This window comes from Dromaius novaehollandiae, chromosome 14 (assembly GCF_036370855.1).
Source record: "Dromaius novaehollandiae isolate bDroNov1 chromosome 14, bDroNov1.hap1, whole genome shotgun sequence".
Classification (NCBI taxonomy): Eukaryota; Metazoa; Chordata; class Aves; order Casuariiformes; family Dromaiidae; genus Dromaius; species Dromaius novaehollandiae.
The window spans coordinates 11839245-11865058 of record NC_088111.1 but is presented as its reverse complement, the minus strand read 5'-3'; the positions used below and the strand labels follow the sequence as shown (position 1 = coordinate 11865058).

The following is a 25814-nucleotide window of genomic DNA, read 5'->3' as shown; positions in this document are numbered from 1 at the left end:
AATACTGTTCATTCAGAGGTAGCTGCATAGCACTTCAGTGATGTGCACTAATACAGGGGACTATGTAAAAATAAGGGGACGAGCTGCACTGAATTTGAATGTAGTTTTTAAATACACTAAGCTTAATTTGAATGTACCTGAGGTGCACATTTTCATTTATTTTTGCAGTGAATAGATATTCCTTTTTATGCTTAATTTACTGCAGAATAAAATCCTCATCACGGAAAGTATCAGACCAAATGGTAAACATTCTACCCTAAACTTTGACTTCTTCAACAACAAAACTATTCCACTTTCCAAATTCCAGGTTTAAAATATTTTTAGTAAAAGTTCCTGACTGATCTCAGTATTGCAGCAGCATCACCTGTAACTTACAAAGTGAACCAATGAAAAGATTTTAATAGAAAAACCCTAAGTCCTAAAATAACTATCTGCAAAGTTCCCTGTGTGCTAGTAAATGGGTTCTAATGAATCCTTAATACATCCAAAGTCCAAAATAACTGGCGCCACAAGAATTTGCTGCATATAAGCATCCACCAGTGATTTTATCATGACAGGTTAAACTGACTTTCAGAAAAACATTCAACACAACATACCTGATCTACCTCGTAACAGAAATTAAGTAAACCTGTTAAAAAAAGACTACACGTTAGTTTAAGTGTCCATCTCTTTAGACCATGCAATAAATGTTCTTTATCTGTTCTTTAAAAGGGTATATGCGTGACAAATATCTGATTCACCCATACCAATGCAAATTCTAAAACTGTGGGGGGAAGTGAGTCAAAAGAAGTATTAATATACAAACCCTATTACCTAAAATGTGAATATTAAACAATAAAATATTTGCATTGTCCCAATTGCTGTACATCATCTGAATGTCAAACCCACTCATGCATCTCTCTCCCTCCCTCAATGTGAGCAGTTAGGTTTGATGTGTCATCAAAAGCAGAATTAGTAGCATCCTAAATACTTGTTTTTAAAAAGAAACTTTCATATTTGCTGTTTTCTGACACTAGTTCTGCTATCCAATACAGAGCTTATAAGAATCTCAGTGGTGGTACTTCACCACAATCAACTCTAAGCACTATGCCTGTGTATGCACACAACAAACACGCTTCTCTGTGGTAAGACATACATATTACCAGCCTTATTTAACATTTGGAAGAGGTTTGTTGTTTACTATATATGTGAATCATCCCCAAGATATTAGGCATCATAGGTTACACCACAGTTTAGAGCTAATTTTGAGTTGTAAGCAGAAGAAAATCACGCCATTATAGCAGCATTTAGCTAAAATATTCTCTCTCATCTAATTTTAAGGAATTTAGCTTAAAAGAGGTTTTTAATTCTTTTCTTTCAGCATACCTGCTGAATAGCATTACACATCAGGTTGAAACACAAATAAGAAAAGCAACCTTGTGAATTAAATTTATGTTACAGAACCCAGGTCTAGCATGCAGACAAAGAAAACACTTGGAAAAAATAGACATGGTGGTCTAAAATTAAATCCCCAAAGTTAGTGGCACTCTCATGGAAACAATTTAGGAAGACTGGTCAAGATTCAGCTTTTGCCTCAGGTCACTTGGCAAAGTAGTAAGTTATGGCAAACAACATCTTCTAGCACACTAGTGTTACTGATGATACATAAAGAGTACAGGAAAGGAGACAGGAAACTCAGGAAGTCACTTTTTACTCTAAAAGGAAGAATGTGGCAGCACAAGGCATCTCTTTCTTTTTGGGCTGAGCAACACATGCGCCATATGTCCATTACCTACTACAACTCTGCAATCACAGTTTCTGCTTCATGACTTTAAACCATGCTGTCTTCTCTGAAATCAATACAAATACTGATAGCACAACACCTTGTATTGCTTTATTTATTCTGCGTTTATTGATCTTTCAGGGACTAGAGCATGCCTGACTTTGCTGTAGACATGTAGTTTTGTCTAAACTAGACCAAAAAAATGACACAGTTAATATATGCTTCATCATTTCCTCTTCTTCTACCAAGAGTTCACTTAATTTCAAGGCCAATTAAGTTGCAAAATGTCAACCTTTCCTCATAACAGTGCTTACAAAGCCTTATAAAACAAACTGTAAAGACAATTAAGCCTATGTTCTAGATCACAGTAAGCAAACTTAGAACAAAAAGATGGGTTTTGTTTTCTGAGGGTTCTTCTGCAAATAATACTAGAAAGGTAAATAACTGACTATAATAGAAGTAAATATGTATAATTTACATTTGAAGAGCTTTGAAAGAAAGAGACATCTGAAGATAGACATTAAATTACAAATATTCTTCCGTATTCAACATCATATTAAGGTCCCCAAAAAATTCAACATATATGTATTCCCTTCCACGGGTTTGCAATAACATTCATACTCCAAAGCAAGAACCACTGTCCACAGAATGGTCCCAGCTTGACTTGGGCAGTTAAGTTATTATTTTGTAAATATTATCTGGACAGCTTCCAGCACCTTTGCTTGAAGAAACTGGCATTGGTCAATATAAGCAGTAAACTACCCTTCTATTTTATTCAGAGATATACAAATCCATTGGCAATGCATTCTGGAGAAACTTTTTAGTTTTTACAGCAGGGGATATAACCATCTATGAGCAGAATACTTTCACTGCCAGATACAGCAGTATTTAAGGTTGCTTTGTCTTCCAGGCATACTCCCTGCTGTGTGGCTTGCACTTACAATGAGCAAACAAGGGTCTACATCAAAAATCAGATTTGTTTCTGTTCCCACCAAAGAATATTCAAGTGAGTTCAAATAACAGTAAATGAATTTTGCATTGCATTTACAAATGGTTCCAACATAAGGCATTTCTAGAAACCCAGTTTCAGAAATCTTGCACAGAAAAGGATAACAGTAAGACAGAAACCTTTTCTCTTAAAAACTGGAGGTAATTAACTGTAGATACACTACTGTCAGGAAAACAACTGATAAAGCTAAAGATACTCTCCACTAATTTTTAACATCCTAGTAAAACAATAGAATTACACTTCTTTTCTGCTGGGTAAGTTATTCTTTGCATTTGTAACAGCACTATCTGATTTTAAAGAACTAATGGTATTGACTTTTCTGGCACTTGATATGGAGCAGATGAGTTTGTTTCCATCAGAAACCTATGCCTAATGAAATTACTGAATTCAAGAAGAACACTGTTTTATATTACAAAGCGAAAACTTGCTTCCTAAACAAATCACAACACTACCTTAATTTTGAAATGGTTCGAAGACATTGCCATAGGAGTACTGAAAGCTGGTTTTTCCACCATTCAAGGAAAATTAAGCTCCTAATTTGGAGGAAGGGGGAAGGCTTGGAGTCCTTCTTTCAGACATTGCCAATTATCCACAAAATAGGCATAATACATGGTTAAAAAAGAAAACAACTGAAAAGTATCCCAGAAGCTTTACCACATTCATACCATCAAAGGGAAGAGAGATATGCTTGTTCCTTTTAGCTTCCTTTCACTCTACTTCCTCGTGCTTTTATATTTTTTACTTAGTAGCCATATGACTTAACCCTTATAGAATGAAGCAACCAAGAAGACAGTATCTCTTAACTGACCCACTATCAATATCCTACCATCTGGCTGAAGTACTTGGTCATCTAGTAACAGGGAGAATCTACATTTAGACTGCAGGTTGAAGATTCCCAAGCCTTTAACCTCAGTAAGCAGTACTGGCTGACATTCAAACAAAACAAAGACAGTATATGCCCTTTCAAGTCTTGGTCTGTTTTCTTTAAATCTAATTTTTTTTTTTCCAAACAACGATATTTGCAAACAACGTGAAACTTCTTAAAACATGGAAAAAATTCACATTCTGAAGATGATACAACCAAACCTGCCAGTCACATTGTACAAACCAGTTGTGTAAGGCTTTACAAATAATATGATGGAAACAAAACCATTTCTACCCATGTGATTTTTGCTCTATCTGTACAGCTACACTGTATGCTCTAAACTACACCATTTGCTAAAGCAGCAAGCCTCATTCTGTGACTTTCAAAAGAGCTGAGATAGCTGCAAACCAACTTCAAAATGAAGGAGTCAACAGCAGATCCAGGACATCTCTTGGGCTTCTTCCCAAGATCAGAACATCATACCAACAACATATTCACACTTTCTGTAGCCTGTAGCTATTTATGATTTATAAAAATCAAGAAAGTTATAGAACAGGATAATACATCCTTCATTTAATACTTTAAATAAGTTGTGTACTGCTCATTTATTTTGTTAATACTGAGAAATAATGAGGAAGACTACATCATAGGTCTATTTATGAAGTTTCATTCTGTTATCACTTTTTCTTTTTTTTTTTTTAATAAAGTCTTCAGTATTTCTAAAATGACTGCAAAACAAATTTAGATGTTATCTGGAATCTAAAAATTCTAGGGAGCCCTTACATATTTCTTGTTTATCAGGTACATCTGTGACTCTTTTTTATATGTTGGCTTCTGAAATTAGCAGGACTGCCAGGAATTCTATACAAACTGGAAAAGCATTCTAGATCTTGTTAAAGCTTAAAGCGTACTAGTTGTTCATCCTTGTTCCAAATTATTCATTACAACATAGAAATTTTATTGGAAATAAAATAAACCAATAAAAGACAAAACAAGAAATCTAACATGCATATAGGCATGCATATCTAATACCAAATGTAATAGAAATCCTATGATAGCATAATGTTGATAGGCTGAATTAGAAAGATGAAACGTGTGGATTTGGGCGTTGTGATTACCTTTATTACACACACAGGATTTCATGGGGAAAAAAGTAATAAATATTATTTGTTGAAAGGAAAGACTCCTGAGTTCCTTGGCCATCTCATATTTCTCCCTTTGGAAACTGGTATCAGTAAAGGGAATACCCAAAAGATTTAAAATTTAATGCAAGAATTCCTTTAAACAACTTTTTTCCCCCATTAAATCATTTCAGAACTGAGGTTTGTGCAACACTGTTTGCAGATAGAGTTTGATACTTTAACAACATTAAGAATACTGTATATCCAATAGGAAAAAAAAAAAAAATCCCCAAAAGCTAGGACCCTGGTATTGTGATTTGTTCCAGATTGGGCAGACAGCTCTACTGAGAGTCTCTTACATACCAATTAAAAAAAAAAGGGGGGGGGGGGGGAAGAGGTTAAAACCAGACAGAATGGAGATATATGAAGACAGAAAAGTCTCTTTCTTACTTCTACCTCACACACATATGTATTTCTTCATTTCTAGTCTCATTACCTAATTGCCACTATTTTTGATGTTTATATTGCTTAGTCCTCATCTAATTACTTTTTAAAAATTAAACTTCATGTTGTCATAACATCTGCTGACTAATATTCTTTCCTCTGGAGCTGTGATTTTACTACAATTTTAACTCTCAATTATTGTTAACACTTAACAAACAAACAAAAATACCAAGCCATTAAACTTGTCAGTCATTCAAAAATCTCCCAGAAGTTAAGCCTAAATCCAAGCAGAATTCAATGAAGTTTTTAAACCTAAATCACTTAAGGGCTCCTGCAAACTACTTGAAAATTATTTTTTGTCTTGTATGCAGAAGTTTTTTTTTCCCCCCTGTTCCACTGCTGTTACTTTTTATGACTGTTTCTGTACCTCTTACCTTGCCAAGGCTTGGACCTTTGTGGCATGTCGCTCTTCCTGTTCTGCTACTTTCCTTCTCCAATTGTCCATTTCCTGCCTAAGTACTGCAGAATGTTCCATCTCTCCATCAAGCAAGTTCCTCAGAGACCTGGAAAAGGCAGCAGCATCTGTTAAGACACTGTAAATACTACCCAATAAGTAGAGGATACTCTACAAATTGCAAAATAGGTTGCCTGGATTATACTATTAATGTCATCCTAAAATTTCATTATTCAATGTAATAAATGCACCTGATTTGATTATACAAAGATATGAAAAGCTACAAGGAAAAAGGACCCATTCAAAAACAGCTTTAAGTGAAATAGTGAATACTATTAACTTGTATTACAATCTCATCAACATTCCCAGAACACAACCAATTATGTTATCTGCTGTACCTACATGAAACAAGAAATTACTACTATGGAAAATAGCTTATAATCTGGTTTCACTGTTTCAGTTCAAATGACAGAATCATTCTTACATTTCAAGAATATATATATATAAAAATATAAGCAACATGTTTATTAGCCAGAGCAAGAGACAAGCTTTCAGTAGAGACTCTGTCTCTACTAAAAGCACTGTTGTAGACCTCTGTATAGAACCTTTGATGAGCTAGCAAAGGTCAGCATGACATGTAACGGTAACACCCAAAGCAACCTGTTCCTTCTGCCAAACAAAAAAAAGCTGAATGGGGCTGTAACTCGCAATTATGGGAGCTGGGAGGTAAGAGGCAGGAAAACTGGATCAGTTGGTAGTACTTACATTAAAAAAAAAAAAAAAAAAAAAAAAAAAATCAAAAATGAAAATCTCCATGAAAAACGTAAAATATTAAAAAGCCCTATTAATATAGGGTTAATACGTCTCAAACAGATTTATGTTCTCATTCTTCTAATCATGTGCCCCAAGCAGACTAAATTATTACTAAGTAGGTTTGTTAGCATTTTGGTATGGTATACATCAATGGTATACACCATTATGTTGCCCCAAATGAATATAAAAGCATTCACAAGTGACAGCCACTTTCATATGTCAAGCTGACTTTTAGTGTACCTACACCATTTCTGCACCAGAAGAGAAAAAAATGAAGCCTTCTGAACATTTGCACAAAGACAAACTCGTATTCAGTTGGAAAGCTGTCTTAAGACTCTTGGCTAAAACTTTTGGTTTTGAAAAAACAATGACTGGCAGAAGATCTCAAGGACAAACAGTTATATGTGATTTACATGCAAAGGAAAAGGCAGCCTGCAAACATTACTCTTCAGTATCTACAGATGAATATTGAAGCATTAAGCTTACCTTTCACAGAAAAATAATACGGACATCAAAAAGATGATGATCACAGCTTTTCACAAAGGACAGCTTGTATTAGAGAAGTTAAATGACAACAGATTGTTGAGAGGCACTGTATAATTTCAACAAACAAAAAGTTACCTATTCTGTTCTTCCAGTTCATCCTTTCTATTCATCATGGCCACGATAGCCTGCCGAAGTTCATCTAAAGAGAAGGGACAAAAAAATGAGTTTCTGTGAGCATTTTTGCTTGTTTCAAATCTAGCAGTCATGTACGCAGTGTCACTAATTCACCAACGCACCTAAAATGATGCAAACATCACTTCCTATTCAGCAAAGCAACTAAAAATACTCGTATTGTCACCAATTTAAGCAATGTTTCAACAGTGGTATTTATCTCATGGTACAACAACGGTATTAGTATCAGTAGTAATGATCAAATCAAATTAGTTTGCATCTGGCTTTAACACAAATGCTAGCAAGTTTGCCTACAACTGCAGCTGCTTGGCTTTTTTTTTTTTTTTTTTTAAATCACAGCCCCATGGCACATCTCAGGGTACAAAGCATCTTTTCATCATGAGGATATTAACAAAATATACTAACTCATTTACCTTCTTCAACTTGCTCATCCTCCTAGCTATAAATTCTGACACAGGAAATGACTGTTACAGTGAGATCAGAGTACAGAAGAATATATTGCCTTTTCATGGAACTTCTTTTCTTGCTCAGTCTAATGTCTTAAAGACGAAGACATTTCTGTAGTTTAACTAAACGAGAATATTCTCAAGACAATAAAAGGAGACATACATAACTGTCAGTAACTCTAAATCTATCATTTAGGCAGGCTTTTAGGGTAGAATTTACATTGTTACTCAGAAATACTAAACTAGAGGCAATATATTTCTTCAGCACTCCAATAAAAGTGGTGAATTTGGAAACCATTCACACAACTCTTCTAGTTATACTGTATTACACACAAAAAAAACCTTTATTAAATGTATATATAAAACAGCTTTCACGTTACATGTAAGTGAATAAGTATCCAGATGTAATTAAAGCATTACATTCACAATGAAAAAAATTTAACTACCAACTTTTGGCTGAGAAGTTGAAAACAAAAAAAATTTCCCCCCCCCATCTCCAACACTGAAGTGCTTCTACAACTCATTTTCAAAACTGACTTAAATAATCCTGTGTTTTTTCAGAAAAATAACCCAGTCTGGAAAGTGAAATCATCTGCTGGGAACAGAATGTTAGATGAAGTCACAGAAAAAAAAAATGCAACAAATCACTCAATTCTTTAGAAAACAGAGCAAGTCTGATGAAGGTTTAAAAAAAAAAAAAAAAAAAAAAAAACCCACAGACTACAGGCTACAGTTCAGTCTTACTACTGTTGAATACAAGGACTGAGGACCACAGCAAAACTGTATATTGATATCAATACAGTAATAATTAAAATTGCTACCTCTTACAATCATGCTTTACCCTAGGAAGAAAGATATGATGAAGCATCTAAGTTAGAGTTCTTTTTACCTGGCATGGCAACAAATGTATACCAAACCTTGTTATTTCCTACAAATATCTTCATAAAATCCTTTTGTCATTACATCAAGAATGAAAAAAGAATCATGAGAGAATTTTACTGATCTTGTAAGAAATATGACCTTCAGTTGCACCACCACCTGATTTTCAACAAAGATTTTCAGTACCAGCAGGATTCAAGTGAGGGGATGAGTTTAAGGACCATCTATCTTCACATAAGTCACCACATCCCTTGCCTTCCTTAGGGTTAGTTTTTACAGTGATACCAGAGTAGCTCAGTACTATAAAGAAAAAGTGTCACCTCAAAGCTCTGCCTCACCTAGAGTCCTGCTGCTATCATAAAGCTTTTACCACGTACCTGTACAGCTGTACTATTACTACTCACTATAAGTTTACAGAAAAATACAAAGCCTTAATGGTTTGAAATTTTGACTTTTAATTTTGACTTCCAGACTTTGCACAAATACACAAAACCCAGGAGACCTTTCAAGATTTGTATGACTTCTAGTAAACATCAGGATATGTTCTCAACTAGAATCTTTCTGACATCTTTATTAAGAATTTAACCTGAGTTCAACAGTAATTTTATGAGAGCAGGGACAGTTGCATTAAAACATCCCTCCCAAAAGTTAAATGAAATGGTGCTATGTTTATAAATATAATAAATCTGCCAACTCTTTTCTGCAAGTATTCAAAGCAGATGTCTGCAAATTTTTCATGCTCTTATTGAATCTATACTAACAGAACTGGTTTCACCTAATTTATTCAAGCAAAGCTGCTGAACAACTTTTTTCTCTCTACATTCAGTTCACCAGCTAAATAATATCTTTCTTTATATTCTCTACAGTTACAGATGATTTCCCCATTTCAAAAAGGTTAGGTTTATACTGTGGACTAGATGATGTCTGCCCACCTCTAATAGTGGACAAAATGAAGAAGTTCAATGTATCCATCTGCATGGACACCACAATTAAAGTCAAGGCATTGTTAACCTCCTGGTACGTTGCCTCTTGTTCTGAAGGGTTCTCATGCCACTTCAAATCAGCCAATCCTATTTGCTTTTGTTACATTTTTTTTTTTTCAAACTGTCTCTGAATCTTTGGTCATGGAGAAAGTAGACAATTATTTTTCTACCCATTCCACATTACAGCGTGAGAACTAATAGACATTACCAAGAAACATTTCAGTAGGTCATTAGAGGGATTTTGCACTCCATTAATTCAACACAGAAAGAATAATTATTCTTGTACAGCAATTGAGCAACTTTATAAGGGTTCTCCATAAAGCAATCCAAAAAAAAGAATCCAAATCTTGTATGAAAGCCAGAAGGGAGGTTTGGATGTATTAAATACTAACTTAAAAACACCCCCAAGTTTTCCTGGAGACTCCTGCTTTCTCCTCCCATAATATTAGTCACATTCATAACCAAAGCTGTGATTATGTAGCTACTTTAATCTGTCTTCCTAAGGCTCTCAGCAAAAGGGACGTTCCAGCCTGTCTCACCAATCATTCCTACCACCTGCCTTGTGCTGGCACAAGAGTTTACACAAGCACACACAGTGTCCTAACAGGAACTGATCCACTTCAAAATGAGATCTTTTTCTGCTGGGCTACCTTTAAGGAAACTACTGTTGCTCGCACAAGGCATATAACAGAAAGCAGTCAGGGCAGAACAGAATACCTTTTTAATCATTAAAGGTGAGGAAAATTGGGCAGAAGCACCTTTTTGGTAAGAACAGAGTTAAAAAATTGCATTAGAGTGACCAGGTAACCATTGCAATTTAAGTAGCAACTGAGGAAAAAATTAAAATGGAAAGATTCCATATGACAAAATATGCTTTGCTCAATTATTTTGATGGCTGTTTTCCAAAAGATATATAATAATAGCTTCTAATAACATATTATAATAGCTTCTGTTTATTGGTTTTTTTTTTTTTTTTTTTTTGCAGGAGGGGGTAACACTATACATTCTGAGACTTAAGTATTATATTCAGCTATACCTGGTAATTATGAAACTCAACACACCATTAGTAGTCTTTTCATCATGATGAAATGCTGCCACTTTGTAGGCCGTTTGGAAAGGAGCCCTCCCACCCCACCCCACAGGGGAAAACTGGTGAATTCTAACAGTCCTAAAACACGTAATACTTAGTGTTGTGACAACAGCCAGAGTCTGCCAGCCTACTCGTGAAATAAGAATACATTCAAGGGATGAGGAAAATCTAATAATCCAAGAATCATTCAAACCTTGTACAAGTGTACAGCACACAAAAAACATACTTAATAAGCTTTCAGTACGATAACACTCTATAATAAATTAAAGATCTTTAACTGTCAGCCCGGAGAAGAGAAGATGGAGGAGGAATCTTATCAATGTGTTTAAATATCTGAAGGGAGGGTGTAAACAGGATAGGGCCAGACACTTTTCAGTAGTGCCCAGTGAAAGGATAAGAGGTAATAGGCACTACCTGAAACACAGGAAGGTCCGTCTGAATATAAGGAAAAACTTCCTTCCTGGTTGCCCGGAGAGGTTGTGGAGTCCCCATCCCTAGAGATACTCAAGAGCCACCTTGACACGGTCCCGGGCAACGTGCTCTAGGTGACTCTACCGGAGCAGTGGACTAGATGATCTCCAAGGGCCTCTTCCAACCTCAACCATTCTGTGAGTCTGTGAACTATACTGAGGAATGCAGAATCCTCCTCAAGAAAGCATCAGGCCAATGGCATTTTGATTATTTCAAGAGTGTCATTAAAATATGATAATGCTACAGTCAGAGTGAGTTGCTATTATTTCTGCAACCCTGGATAAATTAAAGCCACTGCTACCCAAACGAGTTACTGTAAGTCTGGCTCTGCACTTCCACAGGGGTGACTGCTCTACAGTTACTGACTGTATGCACACTCAGTCTATTTAAACATGTACTGTTTTATTACCATTTAACTGACAATTAAGCTGTTATAAATTGTTTCCAGTTTTCCAATTGTACCAGCCTATTCAAATTGTAACCTTAACTTGCCTAACAACTTAATTTTCTTTCCCTTATTCCACCCAGAATCTTCTGCATGAACAGATAGTTGAAATCCCATCTTCTCTCATTCCCCTCTCCAACACACATAAGCAGAGCACGAAAGCAAATTTCTGTTAAAGACCATGGACTGCACAAAAAGAGAAGAAAAAAGTCATTTGGAACAAAAGAAAAAAAAGCTTTTTATTTACATTTGCTGCACTTTTTCCTGAAAGTTACGGACTTGACAATACTGTAGATTTATAGCAATACTTAAAACTGAAAATTTCATTATCATACACATAGGAACAAAATTCAATGCTTAATTTAGGATCACAAAAGTACACACACTCATAAAAAGGCTGGTAATTTAGTTCAGCTACTTATAGCGAAGGTGCAGAAGGAAGCATCAACACAGACAACTAACACAGGCTAAGAACCGAGGGTTCCAAGAAGCCTGTACAGCCTGTGCTTACTCCAGTACCAATATTGAGTCATTGCTATACATATCTTATTTCTTCCTTAAGTAATGAATATTAAAGGGGCAGAAATCTCTGTCAATTACTCAAAAAAAAGCTTATACTGTTTATCAACACTTCTTTAACCTCTCCATCTACAGTAAATATAAAGGAGTGAAACATTTATTTGTGGTAAATAAAATTAAAATAAAGTTATTATGCAAAAGAAAATTAAGAAACAGAGATACACTACTATTATTAAGATGCAGCATTTTATATCAACTTCATCTAAAATTTAAATAATAATCAGAGCTTCATAAAGACAGATAGTAAGAGTCCAAAATGTTTAAGATTTCACAAGGTACCTTAACAGAAATTTTTGCAACAACTCCTTAAGAAAAGGACTCCCGTGTACAAATCAATCATTCCAAACCAAATCTTTCTTCAGTGGTAAAAACAATAACATAACCCTCAAAGAACTCATTAAATTTTTCAGATTAATTCTCACTTTCTAAAACACCAACAATTGACTTCCTGTTGAAATTAATCTGCAGTGTCTAACAACTAGTAAGGCTAATACAGTTATCTGCTTTAAAATGTTTTTAATTCACTTGTACATAATTCACTTGCATAATTCACATACATAATCCAGAAATCACTTTCTTCTGAACAGCTTTTATATGATCTCAGAGTATGAAATAGAAGGAAAAAAAAAAAAAAAAAAAAAAGGGCCATGATACAAGTGTCAAGATACAAATGTCAGTTTTCTAACAATCTCCAGAAAAGTCAGAAGTTTCACAACTCTTGTGTTATTTAGCCAAAGACTACTGGATAGTATGATGTGCAGTCATCTGTTACAAAGAATGAGCTGCAAGTGAAATCATCTCTCAGTGTACACAAGATCATGCAGCTCTCCTCTGTAAACCTGCAGATGGAATATCAGGGCGGAGGGAGGCAGCAGTCTACTTGAATGATTTTTTTTTATTACTATTATTATTATTATTTTCCCGAGTGCAGATTTACACAGATATTTTCTGAGACAAATAAAACATCCAACAGATTAGTTGCATCCAAATCAGAAGCCTGACCTTTAAGGACATGCTCCCAAAGCCACCTGAACGAACAATGGCTATTAAGGCCTTAGTGTTCCAATATCATGTAAATACTATCCTGTCACACCACTATTAATAGGACAGATTTTAGTAGAGAACAATATGCTATTGGCCTTCCTGTTCTACTGACAAAAGAAAAAATTCATAAAACGAATTGCAGCTTTTCTCTCAGTGTCAAAATTAATACACCCTCTTTCCTCAACCGTACTTTCAGTGAAGTCACAAGAACTTAGCATCTTTCAGACCTCTACCCTTCTGACCAGGGGCAACCAAGTTACACAACAGATCAGAAGCTAATTAGAGGGAAACAGAAAGAGAACACATACGTGCTGTTTCCTTACACAGTCAGGACAAAAATATAGTACTATGTCTTCATTATTGTGTAAGGTTTTTCAGTGATCATGAACAATCATAGGTTTTCCCAAGAACATATGAAAAAGACTATGGAATGAATAATGTACAATGCTACAACCTTTGCTAACCTTTGTGATTAGCCCAAATTTTAAAACTAAGAAAAATTATATTGGAAAAACTAAGTTTCCAAATATTTACAAAAAATAGCACTATAATCACAGAACCTTGTATAGAAAACACAAGCAATGCCCTTCTAAAATTAAAGTTTGGGAATTTATTTCCATGTTTTTCTAGAGCAAAAAGAAAATGGGGAGATTTGTGCTGGATTGAGAACTTTCCTGGTGTAAAACAAGGCTGAAAACATAATCTTCCAATGACAGTAACTGGAGTAGACATGACATTTATGATTCAAGTATGATAAGATAAACATAATTAAAAAAAAACTGAAGAACAACATGATGGAACAGGAATATGAATATAAAACTTGTGACAAACAATCCTTTATTAAATTGGTTATCAGACATAATTTCTAAAAAGTAGTGTAAGCTTTCAAAAAACGTGTAACATACAGAGAGAAACTAACCCTATGGCTTAGGATTTCTCGAGTGGTATAGGTTTTTTTGTTGTTGTTGTTGGGTTTTTTTTTAAGATGTATCTGCTACTAAGTTAACTTAACTTTACAGATTCAAGGGACAAATTCAGGAAAACTACTCCAGATGGCAGAAATTTACATGACAGGGGTTGTCATAACATCATTTTTAAGCCTGCATGTCAAAAGGACTGAAAAAAGGTTAGTGTTCTACTAGCAAATTGAAAAGGAAGCAGGAAGAGAACAGGTTCAAAAAATTCATTTCAGGCTTTATCCTCAGAAGCAAGAAGCAGAGAAATCCATAATCACTGGAGACCACACAGCTTTTATCACTGCACTATTCAATTCCATTTTTCTTGCCTGATGTTTTAAAATTAGTTGCTATGCAACCAAGCTATAAGCCTCACCATTTAATAATTCTTCCACTAATTGCAACAGAGAAAAGGAGCTTCAGTGTCTGGCTTTGTCATAGCACTGAATTCTCCCTGTACAGAGAACCTATGACCAATAACAATCCCCCCAAAACATTTTTATTGAATGTTTCTGGCATCATCTGTTATAAAAGTATTAACGTATAAAGCATAACCAGGCAATTTTGATTGCAATGACAATTAAAATACTTACTAATAGCTCTACTGGCTTCATAGATTATTTTGACATGCTTCACCCCCTCTACCCTGCCCACTGCAAATATCTTGACTGGAATGGGAAACTAATGACAGTGTGTATGCGTCTGTTGATCCCGGGTTTTGTTTCATTAAGAAATTGCTAAGCATCACGCACAGAAAGTAAATCTTTAGATTTTTCGATTTTACAGCTGCCTTAACTACACCTAGGCACTATCTGAGCAACTCAAAAAGACCAACTGCGGCCCCTGCTGGTACCTAATACTCCCATGAAACTATGAGTGCTGCCAAAAGAGTTTAGGAGCAATAAATTCAGGAAGTTTCCTATGAAAACTCTTATTACTGAAAAAATAAAATTTAAATATAACTAAAGGATATTATAGCAATAAAAAGAACAGAGAATACACAGTGACCAAAAATCATAACTATCAACAGTAACTGCAGCTACACTTTTAACTACATCACCTATTTTAAAGTGTCTCAAGCTAGTTTTCCACTTTATAAAGCACTTTGTAAAAAAAGCATTTTTCAGCTTTGTAAAGCTCATGCAGCAGATCAACGTCAGTGATGAAACAGAATCCAATGAAAATGCATGAGGCTTTCTACCTCCTTTAACATATATAAATGCTGATATAATTTGGTGATACCCTGTGACTTCTAGTCTTATTATTAATTTAATTATTACACTGTCATGTATCTCATAACCTCACCACTGAACCATGAGATTAAAATACCATACTGTTCAATCATTTGGATCATTTCATAAGTCAACTTCACAAACGAACCTCGGCTGTATCATTCTGTCTTCCTAAATGTTATCATTTAGAACACAAACAAACAAACAAGCAAGCCACCCACACACACAACACACGTGCCACCACTCCAGAGCTTTGGGACTAAAGCCATATCCATCAACTCAGTTACAAAACTTTATGTAGAGTCAGGCAAATAAAAGCATACTGGCTTACATATTTAAATAGCTAGTCACTTTAGGAATAAAGTCTTCATCCTGCAAGTTTATGTGAAGACAAAGGATTAAAAATGAGATAAATATACTGCCCACACCTCTACTAATCTCATTCCCACAACAAAAGCTATTTTATCCCTTCCAACTCCATTCTTAACACAGCTGAACATAAGCCTGTCCTCCACCTCACCCTTAAGTAATGGTTTTGTTAATGAAAGCCCATATTTATGTTTGGAACACTTTTTCCCCCATATCAAAAGCACAGACTGAGTGCACATAGAATGAGTTTTGGTTTGGTATTTTTTTCTTCCTAGGCATTAAGAAAGTAGAAAAAATAATTAGGATCATATCAGAACCTACCATTAACATTGTCACAGCTTGCAGAGATTTGAAGATGTTAATCAAATTAAACCATTACTGTTCATTAAACTGCTAAAGCCACATCTAGCATAAGGGTATTTCTAGCAGTTCTGTGGGGAAAAAAAAGGCTAGTGCCTATAACCTGGGATCTGCCAATTCAAAAACACTTTAGAGCAGTCATTTCTAATGGTAGCCAGCATATCAGAAATGAAGTGTTGTATGCTTGTCTAAACATATCTTACTGATATAAAAATAGAAATTGAAAGTTATAAGATTTGAAAAGCTAATTCTGAAAAGTATACTCCATCAATCTAAATACATCAAGAACGTACTTACTAATTGTCATGGATTCTGGCACAGTGGCTGAAGGCAGCATACTGCTTAAATTGTTCACTTGAGCAGGAGGACTGACTTCCATTCTAGTTAAAGGGGGAAAATATCATCAGTAAATGAAAAAAAAAAAATTCCTGAATCCAAAAGTTTAAGCAAAGATTGCAGAAACTAGAACAGAAGTGTCACTATCTATTCAAAACATGTAGTTATACACAGAAAATAATCCATATTCAACCAACTTAAATTTAATTATCCTTTAATGTATTTGTTGTGAGCCTGATCTAAGGATATACATAAAAAAGATTCAAATCAACAAGCCATGAGTGGGATCTGATAAGAAACAACATAAAATTTATTTTAAAAACCTAGAGGCTATGTCTGCATATTATTTGACATGACTGCTTGACTTCATTAAGATAATTAGGAAAAGTTCAATATACAAGAAAACTACATAAAACAGGAAGTTTAGGCTTTGTATTGGTCTTTCCAAACACTTGTAAGATTAGCCTGATTAACAGCTTGTTTTCCCATACTGAGCATACGTGTTGTATATGACAGGTACCTGTAAGGAAGATCAGATCTTCTTTGAACCAGTTCTACTGCAAGAACCCTTTCATGCCCCTCTCCATTCTCCAAGTTATCTAAAGTAGAATGCACAGCATAAGCTTTCTTTAGTTAACAGTATTTTAAAAGAAGAAAGCCAAAAGAAAAACAGAAGCAAGATAGTTTTGAGTTCTTTCTCCAAAATTCAGTTTACACACTGATATTTTACACTGACAACAACTTTGTATAGCTGTGAAGAGACCTCTTATTGAACTTCTTCTTGCAAGCCCCAGAAGTTTAATAAAAACATGACATTTGCAACTCATTACAAATCTATTTGCCACTAGCAGGGAGAAAATTTGTAGTTAGTCTCCAGCTGAACCCTTGCAAAGGCACTAGTCCCTTACGCATTCCCAGTGAAGCACAATGACTTTTCCTGGCTCCTTACACTTGTGAACTAAATATAAGGAATCAGACAGATTATGAGACACTTTTCAAAAAAAGCATAGATAATATGCACCCATACACAGATCCACAGCCCACAGGAGCAAATTATACACACCACAGGGCCTGTCATGATAGTAGCTCAGGTGAAAGGAAACAAAAAAACCCTTCTGCAATTGTATCAAGAAAAAACAAAAAACCCCACATTTAAACACATTTTACTGATGTTTTCTGCAAGTCATTATGTAAGATCTAAACTTACTATAAAGCAATCCTAAAAGCATGTGCTAAAATAGCGCAGAATTTAAAAAGTAGGAAATCTAGAAGAAAAAGTTGATAGGAATTAGAGTCATGTAAGGATGATGATGGAGGGGAAAGTTTGTTTTGCAAGCTGTAGAGTTTACTGAAGCTCAACTCCTAACTGCATATTACATTTTCCTTCCAGGCAACTCAATTTTTACTCAAGCTTTCTCACCTCCAGGTACATGGAAATATGATATGCCCTGACACATCCCTGAAGCACTGCAACAGACTAGAACTGAAAATGCTCATATTGGCATACAACACTGTATACTGCAATCTATTTCAAATGTATACATCTTGTCATTTATCTGTATAAACCAGAATAGGTTAAACTGTATACTTTATAAGAGCACATTAAGTATGTTTTAGCAACAACAGTGTCATAATAATGATCAGCTTCTCAGTTACTGGGCTGAATTGCCCTCAGAAAAAGCTAACCCACATTCCCTCTTATATCATTCATCTGGCAAAAGTGTATCTTCCAAACACAAGCACACAGCTGCTTAATGTAGCTTTCAACCTCACTAAATTGTTATTATGTCTAGGGAGAGGACAACCATACCTGCATGTATCATTGTCCCTACTGGTCGCTATTGCCATTTGGGTTGCATGACATTATTAGTGAAAACAGCCTGTACACTGATCTCCATCAGTCCAGGACTGTTCAGAAGGGCCCAGTGACAGCATGCAAAGTTGAAACCAGGAAATCAGATAGCAGAATCAGTGTTGTTGTTTGTTAACACTGTTGAAGACTATTCCTTTCACCAGCACAATACCATGGTGTTCTGGGTTGCATGCTGGACCATAGAGGTTACCACAAAGCCAAGAGGGCAGAAGGAGTTCAGAGATCTGTATAGCATGCCAGAATGGGCCTGGCACTGATCGTCTCTAGTGCCCAAGTACTGTCTTCAAAATAGGTCTGAGATGAAGCAATGCTACACCAGCTAGGATTATAACATAGTAGAAGGTAATATTCCTGATAGTGTATGGAAACATAATTGATCATTGAATTGTGAACAGCACAGAACTGATGCACAAAACTCTGCAGTTGAGCAGCAGATGGCTAAGTTAGCACACTCTGAGTGTATAAGCACACGAGCCCCATCGTGAGACAGGTATTGTATTGAGAGTGTTACTAACCATTCTGCTTTTGCAATGTTTTCTTCTAAGCGTATGTGAAAGGTCATTCTCACGTGGTAACTCAATGAGTTGATTCAGATATGGCCTACTTTAAGTTCTGCCTATTTTGATTCATACTTCACTCACAGTTCAAGCATCACTTAACTAGAATGTCCTCTTTACTGTTTGGGCTGCACTCAATTAAAATACTATCTGCAGCAGTAATTAGCCAGGCTGGCAATGCTACTAGTCAAGACATCCTGCTGAAAATAACTCAGCTCAAGAACTGAAGCATATACAATCTACATAGGTAAACTTTCATGAATGAATGAAAGGTCAATTGTAGCACAGACTGGATAATTAGAGTTCTACCAAAAGCTACCTGGAGGCCAACAGAACCATGATGCTACTGTGTAAATCTATTTGGCGCTCCAGTGTTATATACTTCAATCTCAAAAGTTATTCAGCAGAACTAGAACAGATACAATGAAGGGCAACCAGAACTAACAGAACAGAGAGAGCTCTCAGACAAGGAGTGAACAAGGAGGCCAACACTCTTCAGTTTGGAAGAGTCAATGGCGTTTGAGATACAAACTGCTGATGACATGAAATAGATAAATAGTGCATTATTATTCTTCACTTTTTCTGGAGAACTGGAGAACAACCACTGAAGCTATCAGCAGGCAACAGATTTTTTTTTTTAATCCAAAAGCTTAAGTAATTTATCACAGCATACTGTGGAGCTAGACTCAGTTTAAGAAGTGATTAGCTGGGATGTTAGGTCCACTTCCAAATACTGAAAAACCAAATAATCTAAAGCAAAAAAGTCCCTGAATGGCTTGAAGCCAGCAGTGTATATTAAGAAAAGGATCATTCATATATGTCCTGTTTATTGTATTCTTTATCTAAGTATCTTTTAGTGGACTAAACAGTACTTTTATTTTTAAAAACTCTTGTACACCTGGAACTAGAAATCAGTATACGCCGGTACATTAACTTCGAAAGAACTGAATTATTACAGTAATAGATGTGTAGTGATAAATATTGTAAGCGCTGTCATACACATAGCAACTTGCAATGTCATACTGCCTGGTCTACATAACCATTTTTTACAGATCAGTCAGATTAGCAGCAAAGACAAACGCCCAGTATCTGTTATAGAGCTCTGCCTTGTTAAAACCAGAAAAAGGGCCACATACTATGAACAAAGACTCTTTGCCATCTCCTTAACAAAAGTAAGTCCCTGTGACATTTATTGTTGGCTTCTCTGGTAATCTGCTTCCAGTACGAAATCTTAACTTGGTCTCCTTACTTTTGATTCCAGCTATAGACTGACCCCTCCTGATCCCGTGCTTGTATTGTGACATCTGAATGGCTACTAACTCCCTAATTCAACTGCAGGCTCTCCATTTTTTTCCCAAATATAAACAGGAACATGTGCTTGTCTTCCAGGTTTTCAATCTGCAGTAGTTCGTGAATATTTATAAGTGTATGGTCTATTTCTAATTGTGTCTGTATAAACTCCTTTAAGAGAACAAGTTCATATGCACTATGCCACAAACTACATAATGCTTTCTAAATTCATTCCTTTATAAATTAGATAATGTGGAAGGACAAGGGAAAAAAAAAATAAAAGCCACTTTTCATTTCTCTGAAATACTGGCACTTCTTAATATATACAATATAGAAAAATACAGCAGAGGGCAGTATAACATTACTGTATGAGTCATGTTATTCTATCACCTTAATTATGGAATTTTAAAAAGTGAATTACATTTTTTCACAGTCCTTCAATTAAAGGTCCATTGAAACTCTTGGAATGTCTACTGTATGCCCAAAAATCAGAAAATATTTTTACCACTAAGACAAATTATTTGAATGCTGCTGAGACGTTTTTAAGTGGTGACTGAAATAAGAACACATATCTAAGGTTTTATATAAGCAGGGCTTTATAAACAACTAGCAAAATATTAACTCTCTGCTTCAGATTTTACTGTTCCAACTCTTATGTCTTTGATTCCATCAATTTAATGGACAATAATAATAGTATATTTTAGCAGGGTCTTCCAGTTTATGTCCCCAAATACCTCCAATTAATCCTGCCTCAAGTGCTAAGCAAACCTTTTCCAAAGCCAGTTTTTGGGAGGATTTTTTTGTTTTTAATACCAATACAGATACTGGAAAAACACTAAAAGAAAGACTTGATAAACACCTTTCAATACTTAGCTAAAGCTGGTAGACACCAAACCTCATACATTAAAATCTGCACTATACTAAGCTAAATCTGTTAGCTTGTTATACCAAGCATACGTACTGAGCTAGGGTAACTACGCCATCTGCATGTTTTATGCAACAAGAAGAAAATAGCAGCTCATATTTAACATGAATGTACAAGAAGGTTCCACAGCTACTTCTGACATACAGGAAAGCCAGTATCACCTTTGCCTTTCTCAAGGCGAATCACTATGAGCTCCTTTTGCTCTTCTTTGTGGATCTTGTTTTCCTATCTCTGATCCTTCTCATTGCTTTCTTCAATAACTTCTCCAATTGGTCCACGTCATCCTTGAAGCGCAGTACCCAAAACAGCATAGAGTATTGCAGCTGAGGCCCCATCAAAGCCAAATGAGCATAATCTTACAAATGACACTTTCATTTAGGCATCTCAGTACAAAGTGTGCTTTTACTGCTGAAGCACAGCATTGCTGACTCACTACCAGCTTGTGACCCACTCTAATTCTCATATCCTTTTCTGAAGAAGTATTTCCTAGCCAATCACTCATCTTGCATTTAAGCAAATAATGGCTTCTATTGAACTGCATCCAATATTTGATAGTGTTTCTCCAATCTGCCAAGATTAATTTGAATTCAAAATCTCTAACACAGTTGCAGCTTCTTCCAACTTAGTGGTATCTACAAATTGGATACAAAACTCTACTCTACTCTGACCTTGATAAATCCTTCTCAAGTAGATAGCTTAAAGGTGAGCTCAAATGGAGAACTTTAATCAAGGTCCAGAATAAATTTTATTTAAACTCCCCTGCCTAGTCCCAGCTGTGCGATACCTCCTATAGTCTTACAATCCCATATTTCTTACCACTGTCCTGTGCTAGAAATTGTTACAAAGCTTGCTGAAATGAGGTAGAATTAAAATACCTACCAGTTTGCGAGTAAGAGCCAACAGCACTGACAGGAAATAGAACATCTGAGTCATCATTCAGGACCTGTAGAGGAGTCCAACTGCATATTTGAGAATTGCATGCACTTGTTTCATGAGGCCTAGAGTTAAAGAAAAAAGAAGCTATTTTTATAGTCAACATTAATTTTTGCAACACTTTCATTTCAGGCATATCGCTGCAAGAAAAAAGAACCCTGCATTTCAGTCTGCCTGCCAGTTTCTTGGTTCAGACATCACAAATTCACAGGACAGACTATCACAAAGCAGATGAGGAGGAGTGCTTTCCTCTTCCCCCTTGCTCCGCAAAGGAATCTCAGTCAGAAATGAAAAGGGGATATCAGTATCTAAAGTTACTCTTTTTCTCTTAGGAGTTTGTCTTGTTTAATTACATACTCTGATAGTAGCAGGCTTCCTCTGTTTAAGAGATGTTGTTTTACTGTGAAGCCGAAATCTAGCCGATATCATACTAAGAAAACTTCAGCTAAGTCAGAATTAGCCTGGCTTGATCATCCAACACTCAACAATTGAGAACTTCATGAAGAACAAACTTGAAATCCCAAAATTCTGATTTTCAGTGGAACTTAAAAACAAACTACCACCACACTAGTCCAGATGGTTCAGGGATTTTTGTTAGCTAAATGAACTTGCCCAGTACCCATGAAACACAAAAAAGCAGTGTGGGGGGGATGGGCATGAAAAACTTTTATTACTGGCTCCTTCACTAAAATTACTTACTTTTCAGAAGCTTCAGTTCTGTCTTCTGTACCTTTATTTCCTAATGTCTTTCCATATAGGTCATCTTCATTTTCATCTATATCTTCATCATCAATGCTCTTCACATCTAGTTTCTGGTATTCATACTCTCCATTCATAAACACTGAATTGCTTTTCCACAAATGGTTACTTTCATTCCCATTCAATTTTTTTCCAAGATTGCTTTCAGATGAGGGTAACACAAAAACTGAAGATATGTCTGAATTCTCCTCTGAACTTTCTCCTGTGACCAGAGTCTTTATGGCATCCCCAAGGTTTTGCTCATCTTCCTCTTCATCAAATGAGATAATATTTGTCACCCTCTTCTTCTTTTTTCGATCTTTTTTAGATTTTAAATCTGGTAGCAACAGAAAAGTGTGCATATTAAAAAGAAAAGAAAAGAAAAGAAAAAAAGACAGAAACAACATAACGTACTTAATTTTTTTCCTTAAAAGAACTTAAGTTCTAGAAGAAAAAGTGTTGATACTTATAGAGCAAGAAAAGGTGAACAGTTACGATTTTCAGATATTGATTAGATAAAACTATTAATGCATTGCTGAAAAGACATCTGAAATACGGAAATAGTGAATAGCAAAGTATTTTTTTTTAATCATGGCTTAGTGATAGTTTATTAAATTGTTTTAGATCAGAAAATTCTGGGGACATTTTAGAACAAACATCTCAAGTCTGAGTAATTATTTGAGTAAAAAGGGATTAAAACATCAAAAAGAATGACAGAAGGTAAGATGGGAAACAAAAGGAAAGACACTTAAATCCACAAGACATTTTATCATCTTTTCATACACAAACTTTTAAATCTTTAACACTTATTTTATAAGCCTTACATAATTCAGATTTTGAGAAGATATTTTGGAAGTGCATTTATGATAGTATTTTACTGGAAGGGGAAGAAGATCAACAATCTTATTAAACAAAATTTTTAAAGGGTTAGCCTTCCAGCCACCCTACCCTATGGACTATGGCTAGTGTTTATTGAAGAATATGCCTACACAACAAAGACAACATGAAACACTTCTGGAAATAAATAAATATTTGCAAGCAAATAGAGGTAGTTTTGTTTATATTCTGAAAGAGAACAGTCAGTTTTCAGGAAAAAAATAAAACTTGCTTACTTCCTCTGCTAATTAGTTCTTAGTCTTGAAACACAATCTTTTCCAATTGCAGTACATCTATCCTGTGACAGCAGTTTTTTAAATAATAACCCGTTCTCACCAGTTCTAATGCGCATATGAAGCTAAGTGTTCTTGGAAATTTGGAGCACTCCAAGAAACATCAGAAACTCATTCACCCAGATGACTTACGTTGCAACTAAACTGTTTTGTTTAATTCTAGTCCCACTATTACATATTCACAGGAGACATTAATGAATCTTTAAGAGCAAGAGGAAGCCAGAACCCTTTCTGAATGCACATGGAACTCTAGAAAAGAGCACTGACCTTAATGGAAACATTGGACTTACTCTTCTATTCTGCATACTATGGCATCTGAACATACGTATTTTTTAAGTGAAGTTTTATTGTCCACTGTACAGTCTACATAAATATGTACTGTATATGTGTACACATACTACAAACAATGTCACAGAGGCACATGTAACATATGGTCAACTATAACATTATTCCTTCTTGAAAATTGATTTTATACAAAGTTATCTCAATTCAACTATTATTTTAGTCTCGTCCAAAGCCCTGACCAACAAAAGCGCTACTTCAGTTTGGTTTAGAAGACTTTGCTTTAAGATGACAGCCCACTTTAAATGCCAGTAGGAACAACAGATCTGATCTCTACTTCTATTCCTACCAGGTAGTATTTACACCATTCTTTTTTCCTTCTCTTTCCTTTTTGTCATAATCAAACCAATTTAAATTTTAAAACCTTAAAGAAAACCTTGTCTTTTAATTGAAAAGATACAGAAATTCTAGCATCTTGCTGTGCTTGTGCACCTTTACAAAAGCAAAGCATTCTCTGAGTTTACTTTCTGGAAATAAAGATAATATATTCCTTAGTTAATTTCAGAGTTGAAAATGTTTGATGAGTATCACATCACATCAAATTACAGAAAATTAATACTTCAAATCCTTGTTAGTAACTCTAACATCTTACAAGCTGGTTGCAACGCTAACACATTTAAAGGTAAAAAGAATGTATGAGTAAAATTTCATTTGTGGTAATTATTTATTTCACATGGAAATTCAGACTATAAACATGGGTACTGCTTCAAGAAGCTTACAAGCTAGCTTTTAATCTGATATATAACAACAGCTACATGGTAGTGTAGTTCTTTACTGATAAAGTGCCAAATGTGAGCATACTGAAAAAGTAAAACAGCTTAACAGGAAGTTATAATACACATTTATTATCCACTATTCATACCAGTATTTCCAAAAAGCTTCTTATTTTTAACCTCACATTAAACTGGTTCATATGTATATTACATTTATTTTTAAGGGTTTTTTTCCTCTATAAGAGTGTATTAGGTTGTATTTAATTGAAAAAAGGATTTAAACATATTTGAAGATTTTATAGTGTTCTGAATGACATTCACATTGCAGAAATGCTTACCAGCATTTACATTCTTTGACAGAACAGGTAGTGGGTCAATGTCTTGGTCAGGTTTGATTAGAATGGAGACAGCAGACGATGCAGTTATCTCTCTAAGAAGGCTGCTAACACCCTGAGTGGATTCTTTCAATAGTGAGGTGACATTTTGCGTTGATTCCTTTAACAGATCAGACACTGTGGGTATGCATTTGCTCTGCCCATTTAAATCCTTATTATCAATGTTGATTGCAAAAAGAATGGAGTTCAGACCTTCAGATTAAAGAAAGGAAAAAAGTAGATGGAAAAAAACACTATATACCTCATACAAAAGTTACATGGATAGAATTTAAGGACGCAATATAAACATAAGACATGTAAAAATATCTTCCCCAAAATTTTCCCACAGCTCTCCATACATGATTTTTTATTTCATGTACCATTCTTTGTTTGATACTATTCAAGCTGATGCAATCCGTTCTGAATTTATTTTGACATCTGTACAGCTGACTAACATTAAATATGCAATAAGGACTGTAAGCTGGTTTATTTATAACCTGATATTTAAATCCATTTCACTGCAACTTTGTCAGTTCTTATACCCTATCAAATATTATAAAAAAA

General features: G+C 35.2%; 1 protein-coding gene across 5 annotated transcripts in view; it reads right to left on the bottom strand.

Moving 5' to 3' along the window:
- The window catches only part of SNX29 (sorting nexin 29), a 159678-nt gene that overhangs the window by 114975 nt on the left and 18889 nt on the right, over positions 1-25814 (bottom strand). For all 5 annotated transcript variants that reach the window (XM_026096345.2, XM_026096344.2, XM_026096348.2 and 2 more), the window contains 7 exons: positions 25215-25463; positions 22614-22989; positions 21861-21979; positions 16857-16935; positions 16298-16380; positions 7090-7153; positions 5636-5764 (listed from right to left, as the gene is read on the bottom strand). In XM_026096345.2, coding sequence (XP_025952130.1) covers positions 5636-5764; positions 7090-7153; positions 16298-16380; positions 16857-16935; positions 21861-21979; positions 22614-22989; positions 25215-25463 — 1099 coding nt within the window. The remainder of the gene's footprint in view (positions 1-5635; positions 5765-7089; positions 7154-16297; positions 16381-16856; positions 16936-21860; positions 21980-22613; positions 22990-25214; positions 25464-25814) is intronic.